Source organism: Strongylocentrotus purpuratus, unplaced genomic scaffold (genome assembly GCF_000002235.5).
Source record: "Strongylocentrotus purpuratus isolate Spur 01 unplaced genomic scaffold, Spur_5.0 spur5_scaffold_17, whole genome shotgun sequence".
Lineage (NCBI taxonomy): Eukaryota > Metazoa > Echinodermata > Echinoidea > Camarodonta > Strongylocentrotidae > Strongylocentrotus > Strongylocentrotus purpuratus.
Genome location: NW_022145602.1, coordinates 8483058 through 8490591, shown reverse-complemented (window position 1 = coordinate 8490591; position 7534 = coordinate 8483058). Strand labels below are relative to the sequence as shown.

The following is a 7534-nucleotide window of genomic DNA, read 5'->3' as shown; positions in this document are numbered from 1 at the left end:
TGTTATTATTACTATTATCATAATCACCAGCATCTTCACCACCACCACCATCATGATGATGATCATCATTATTATTTTAGATTGTTTAAGCCGAAATTCACGAAATCTAGGCTACCGTGCTGGCTCAATTGTAATAACGAGGCCCTTAGACATGAGTGTAATAAATTGGCACTAACTTTATTTAATAAAAGGTTTACTATGAGAAGGAACCAAATTTGATATCAATGTAAATCTTAGACCCAGGAAACTGATGTTATCATTTTAAAGCGGATACCAGCAGTAACGTTATCGTCTTCCTTGTAGTAATAAAAGTAACATTTCTTACACGTTTTACAAAGTTCATTACGAAATAAGTCAATTAATCAAGCAATCGTTAATCAATTAATGATTTTCAATTAGATTTCGGTTAGAACTCATTGCTATCGTTAAAAGAGCTATAATTGAATAACAATGAGAAACAGCAAACTGATACATTTCTTCCGATACATGAAATCAAGCATTTTTTTGGTATATCAAAGTAAACACTTTCAGTTTCCTACACAATATCGTGAAAGGAACAAACTAAAAGCAATGAAGACACTGAAAATAAATTCCCAGGATAAGTATTTATAAAAAGGATTCCATGTGACGCACTTTGGTGTGGGCTAGGCCTACAGTGCACCGTAAGTTTAAACTTTATGTTAGGGAAACCTTAAGGTTTATTTTTGATGACCCACGAACAACGGCGCATGTTTGCTCGAGATATTATGAAGACGCTTGAATGAATGGATCCCAAATTGCTAGAACACATACATAAACAAAATAAGCATTCACAAGCGTATTTTCAATAAGTTATACAAATTCATTTATTTGTTATTTATTTAGCCTATCGCTGGACGCCATTTTCAAGTTCTTAGCTCTTTGAGTAGAAATGGATTGCATTAACTGAATAAAGTAGAGAAAAGGTAATTTTGTCGAGATGATCTACACAATCTTCTCCATCAAAAATGTTTTTCCATATCACTTTTTTGGAAAAGTTCCCTTTTACCTACTTTCTTGTAGGAAAATCATTCACATATATTTACGCTATTATTATCTACTCTATAATGTATGTTCTAATCCATTTGTTTCCTGAAGAAAAACAAAAGTGTGTTGAAAACATTACGCATATGTGAAAGAGAGAGAGAGGGGGGGGGGGAGAAATCGTTAAGAGCTGCCGTGAAAATGTTGTTTGTTATTTAGTTCCGAAATCCATATATACATACAAGTTATAAAGCACATTTCAAAAGATAAAAAAGTAAGGTTGGATAGCCCATTTCAGAACCATTTTCAAAATGGTCCTGTTCTTCCATGGGGTCCAAAAGCAAAAAACATATTAATTTACATACAATATCAATTTTCAATCATAGAAATTTACCAATAAAATATCTGAAAATCTAGTACAAAGATACCTGATGGGATGAATCTTCATATAAACAGTTAGCTTAGAGCCAGCAATAAATTCCTTTTTGGATGAAGCTTTCAATAAGGAAAGTACAGACAAATGCGATCGACCTACAAACCTCTATTTACACCAACACAAATACAGTCAAACTTGCCTTAGAGACCACCTGTCGATAAAGACCGCATTTCTTGATTCCCTTGAAAATGTTTTCTCATTGAAACATGTACTATAGGCATCTGTTCATAAAGAACACCTGCCTTTAAAAACCACTTTTCTTGTCTCCCTTGGGTGGTCTTTATAGACAGGTTTCACTGTTTATTAATTCAACATGACAACGATTGCCCCTAAATCTCGAAAAGTGTTGTATGATATGTCTGTCAACATTATGTGAAAAGCACTTATTCATGTAATGTATCTAATGTTGATTTGTAATGGCCAAAATCTTAATAATTCAAAGTGGATTATTGAACATGTAAAACTTTATAATAAAAAAATTGGTTAAAGGTGTCCAGAAAGTCATCCGCTATCGAGAGTTAGAAACCAAATGTAAGGAAACGTGAAGTTGGCATCAGAGTTCTCCTCGAAATTATTGCACAGAGGCATTATATTCAGAAGTAATTACAGTTGTGACGTATCACAAAATATCTTGACATGCAACTAATCTTATCCGGAAACCGTACCCCTGGACATCCACCCCCGGATAACAACCCCCAGTCAACTATCCCCTAGGACAGCAAATCCCCTGGGGCAACCCCCTCCAGCACGACTACCCCCCCCCCCGGGACAACCAACACCTAGTCAACTACCCCGAAGGACAAGTACCCCTAGGAAAACCACCCCAAGGACAACAACTCCCGGAAAACTACCCTCCATGATGACTACCCCCGGACAACTACTACCCAGACAACTACCCCCTTGGATAGTTGTCTGGGGGTAGTTTTCCTAGGGGTAGTTGTCCGGGGGTAGTTGTCCTAGGTGGTAGTTGTCCTGAGGTTAGTCGTCCTAAAGGAGTGGTTGCCCTAGGGGGTAGTTGACGGGGGATAGTTATCCGGGGTGGATGTCCAGGAGGCAGGTGTCCCAGAAGCACTAGTAATACCTGTAAATGATAAAGAACAACACGAATATCAAAATGATAAACTATCAAAGGAAAAGTTTTTTAAGAGTTGTGTCTCTCCTCTTTTTTCATTGTCACAACTTGTCTTGTACAGGTTGTATTTGTATATTCCAATCACAGGAGTTTTACCGGTACAATGTTTAAGAATGGCATGCATGTTCCTGCGGTTCAAGGTATCTTTAATATGGACATGGCCCTCTGGCGTTCAGACTGGGTTGTCGTTTAAAATTCTGCATCTTCAGCTGCTGTTTCAGTCGTGGAGCAAAACGCTATACACAGATTAAGCGTGAACGTTCAGGCCTGCTGAGGCGTAGAAATATGGCCGTAGAAGTCACAGCTAAGGTTGTCTTCATGTAATATTCCAATCACTTTAGTCGCAATAATATCAGGAAGTAATTAAACCAGTATACATGGCTTCAGTCGTGACGTTCTAGAAATTCAAGATGAATCTGACAAGATGCCGTGTTCTCAGTAGCTGTCACTATGATTTTCCTGTTCATGCTTTGAACTCATAGTTGCATTTTTTTAAATCAACACCGACAAACATCGCTTTAGTACCAACTTTCATAAATGTCAAGATGTCTGGCATGACTTATCTGTTTGTGTATGCCACGTGGTTTTTCCTTTTTTGTGATCTAACTTCAGTTATCGTTTTCGTCCGGAATACAAACGGGAAAAACTGGTTCTGTGTTCATGTTCATGAGCGTCATGGTCTGTTCTGGTGTCTTTGCCATGGACGAACTTGTCTTGTCGACTGCAGAGCTCGACGTCTTCTTGGTATTCTTCACCCGGTAGTCACCCTGTCTGCTTTGACTGACCAACCACCTTTCCCTCTTCCGCTTTAAAGCATGCCGTACCTGAAGAACGAAAAATGATGACGTAAATACTTTACTCACAACATGTACATGACATGACAGTGTCTTGAAAGGAAAATGTAGAAGATATTAGAACAGAAAATTGAAAGAGAATATTGAGCCCTACGGTGGGAGAACACTACAAGAGTACGCTGAATAATTGCAAGGAACGGTGGTGTGTGGAAACTATTGCAATCATTTAAGAAACCGGGAGAAGAAACAGTGATATGTAAACAAAACCAAACGGAGATCAACATGATGAAACTAAGAACATATTCTATGATGCAATAGCTTCATTCGATCGTAATTTAGTTATATAACACTTTCATTTCAATATTTGTTGGGGCTTCCACCAAACAACATGGCAGACACTCGAAGTCATTGTAAAAGCATTATAAATATCCCACTGTATTCACAGAACTTAAGTTCGGATCATGTAATATGTCAGTGTCATGTTCATGCTTGTTGAAAGGTGTTGGACAAAGCTGATGAAATTCTACGACTTTGGTTTGATTTATTAGAAATTCCTGTCGTGAGTTTGCATCGCATCAACTTGATATTTTCAACGGAACATTTGTATTTTCTTGTCATGCCAGATTTGCTTACCTCAGAATTCCGTACAAAGTGGACGAGAAATATAAAGACCCCTTGGAAGGAATTTAAAAGGACAAAGATATACTGGAAAGCGACAGACGCCCTCTCGATGGCCAAGAAGGCAAAGGCCCACGTCAAGCCCATGATGGGAAGAAGAATCAAAATCGCCTTCGCACCATGTCTGTGTTCGAGATAGAGAAGGGGATACAAAAAAGGGTAGACAATTTATGGATGGCAGTCAATGAGTAAAGGAGAGAGAGAAGTGAAAGAAGCGGGTAAAAATATATAAAAAGAAAATGAAATAGAAAAGATAGATAAGAGAGAGAAAAAGCAAGAGAAATGGGAACAGATATACAAACAGAATGACAGGTAGATAGGTAATGCAGGGAGAAATACAAGGGACGATTAACAAGAAGAAAAGATGAGAGAAACAAGGATGCTATTCAATATATTTTTGCGACGTAACATCACTTTTGATATTTGATAATTCACCTCTACCAACTGTACATTAGCCTCATAGATTAAGAACTATCGTAATGGTTTCATCATTGTGATAAGATATATTATTAATTTTGTCAACAGTATTTTATAATACGCCATTGTATAATGATTTCCTTTTGTTTTAAAGTATTCCCTTTTTGTCAGTTCGCACCAACGGTATTGAACAAATACCTGAAGGACGGCATCTTAAGAATTTATTTCCCTACTATAGCTTGGATAAGAAGAAATGGATACCTTTGGTATGCAGTACTGTGTCCATTATCATTCTATTAGGTAATGCAACGGATACAGCAGGAAGAAATGGGTAAATACGTTTGACTTTTGCCATTTTAGTTTAAATACGATCTCAAAGAATCCCCCTACAAGCGATACAAAAATGTTTTAAAAATCGGGGCGTTGTGGCGTGCGCCTGTAATCCGGCCGAGGACGCAGGTTTGATACTGAAATACGTCTATCGGATGGTGACTTTAAAGGTCGGTCCCCAGACGTAAATATTCATATCTGATTGATACGCGTCTGTATAAAACCCAATAACAAACACACATACTACAAGTTGATTTCTTAAAAACTGCAATATTGTACTCACCTCACTCTAGACTTGACGTCACTTTGTAGCGTAGGCCCGTCCGCCATTTTCGCAATTTGTAGAACAACCCGTATCATCACAAAGAGGTTAAAAACAATCACAATGGCGACCGGTATCATGAAGAAAAGCAGACTTAGGTTCCCATCAGGATCGCTGTAGTTCCCATTAGAACCGGATTCAAGACCCAGGAAACAGCTTGTACTATAAAAAGAAAAATAGGGAAAATGCAGAATTAGGGATGGCATCATTGAATCTTTACTGGATTTAGTCCAAAAACAGACAAGTATGGGTCGACGACCGTTTACATCGGTAACATTTCGTCTAGTCATTCGTCTCCATTAATTTCTCAAGTGTTTGCCTTGACCAACTCGGGTCCAATCTTTCCGGCGAAACGGAAGACGCCATTGTTGAAAAAGCCAACAAAGAGCCACTATCGGCATTAGCTGGAATAAAACGTATGAGGCGCTATTTCGTTTTTCAACAGCTGGTTCAAAATTACCGAATATTTTTTTGGGGGGCACCACAAATATTAGAAATGGTTATATATTTATGGATATTTCAGCCGTCTCTGAACCGATTTTGATCAAACAAAGATTATTTCGTCATTTAAATTGTATATTGTTTCAAATTTGACACTCAATTTTTCGTTATCTTACAACAAAAGTTATTTTGTGAAGCACCCTCGGCAGCAAAACTCAAATACCCCTTTGTACATCAAACTTGTGGAAACGATCCTCTTCGGGATAACGATTTATGTATAATATTTGTTTGCCTCAGAGCAAAGGGCATGGAAGTAGCACATTTTAACGTCCGTAGTCTTCAAAATAACAGGTACAGTATGCTAAATAATTGATTCTTGATTCAAATCCGTATACTTTTTGATAAAAAACAACCCAAGCTTAAAATCTGAGGAAAAAATGTACTTACGCTATCCCTCTTTCTAAATCATCATGATACACGGATAGAAGCACAATTAAAAAGACAGCCGGTATTCCTGTAGGAAAAATTGAAGAATTACCAAGATGTTAACAAAAAAGTCATTTTATAGATGTTTAATTATTGGCAAATACTAGAAAGACTATGCTTTTTCGAAAGATCAGAACGGTGAACAGAGTAAAGGTTTTGTTGTAAAATATGTACTTTAAAAGCTTGAAAATAGTAAAACTACATTAAACTTAGCCACATTTTAGCCAGGATGAGGTAACTTTATTTCCTATCCTAAATATCCCATTTGCACGGACACCAACTATAAACTGACTCTGAATGGTTAACAGAACAAAAATAATTAAATTGATATAAAAATACATCAAAACACTTTTCCCCTAGATGCTGCTTTAATATACGTATCTGCTTGCATGGTGATGTAGATACACAGTAGACTTAGGGTAGCGGCATGTGATGGATATTACGCTTAATATAGAAATATAATTCATTGCTTAATTGTTTTTTCTTCAAAACGGTATTTGCTTACCCCATCCGCATGCCATATAGTACTTGAATTTGCGCCGTTCAGCGTTCCATACTACAAAGGTCAGCAGATAGAGATGTATGCCTTCTATGGCCATCCAGGCAAACATCACCAACAGTTGATAATAAAGCAAAGCACCCACGACAGTACATGGTATCTGAGGGGGGAAGAGTTTAGACAAAAATTAATAAAAACGATAATAATATTTATGACAACTGCGACATTCGAACAAAATGTATGACTTTAGAAACCATTCTGAAATAAATCATACTTGTCCTTGCCTGTATTAAAGTCGAAGCTCTCTTTAAATGATAAAGTGCAAGTTTTATTACTTAAAGCCCGTTTGTACTAGTTTGGCCGGGAGGGATCAGACCACCCAGTGTGGTCACTGACAGGTGGCTGTCTCATCAACTCAGCTCTCAATTAACATAACAAAAAGAGGATCATGGGAGGGGGGGGGGGCAACAGGCACCGCTTAGGCAGCGTTTTCTATATAGAGTGAGCATGTAGCTACAAGTACTACAGGAGGGGGGGGGGGCTTTAAATGGTTGCAATTAGTCTGTGTCAGACATAAACTTGTGTGACTTTGAAAAAGTTCGGTGATAATTTCTGCTATCTCGCACCGTATACACATCATAATTCAAATCATATTATTAAGGATAACAAACATAATATTGAAGGAAAATGCAGAAGCCTGTCGGTCATAAAACTTAAGGCTAATCCTGGTGATTGATAACACTTTCCCATGAGAGCCAACTACTATATCTCTTTAAAGACCAAGTCTACTCCAAAAAAAATTGACTTATAATAGAAGCAGAAAAATCAGAAAAATTAATCATAAAAAGTTTGAGCAAAATCAGATTACTAATAAGAAAGTTATGAATTCTTTATGATATGACAAACTTTGAAAATCAAAAGACAAATTAGCAACTCACTCATGAGTCTGTAACGTCATTGCCTCACTATCAACTAATTGTTTTCTTTATATTGAAGT

General features: G+C 37.3%; 1 protein-coding gene across 2 annotated transcripts in view; it reads right to left on the bottom strand.

Moving 5' to 3' along the window:
• Positions 1 to 820: 820 nt before the first annotated feature.
• LOC105443116 overlaps positions 821 to 7534 on the bottom strand; it is a 61657-nt gene continuing 54943 nt past the window's right edge. For both annotated transcript variants that reach the window (XM_030988626.1, XM_030988627.1), the window contains 5 exons: positions 6544 to 6697; positions 6000 to 6066; positions 5073 to 5273; positions 3998 to 4166; positions 821 to 3394 (listed from right to left, as the gene is read on the bottom strand). In XM_030988626.1, the coding sequence (XP_030844486.1) occupies positions 3179 to 3394; positions 3998 to 4166; positions 5073 to 5273; positions 6000 to 6066; positions 6544 to 6697 (807 nt within the window). In that variant the 3' untranslated portion in view covers positions 821 to 3178. The remainder of the gene's footprint in view (positions 3395 to 3997; positions 4167 to 5072; positions 5274 to 5999; positions 6067 to 6543; positions 6698 to 7534) is intronic.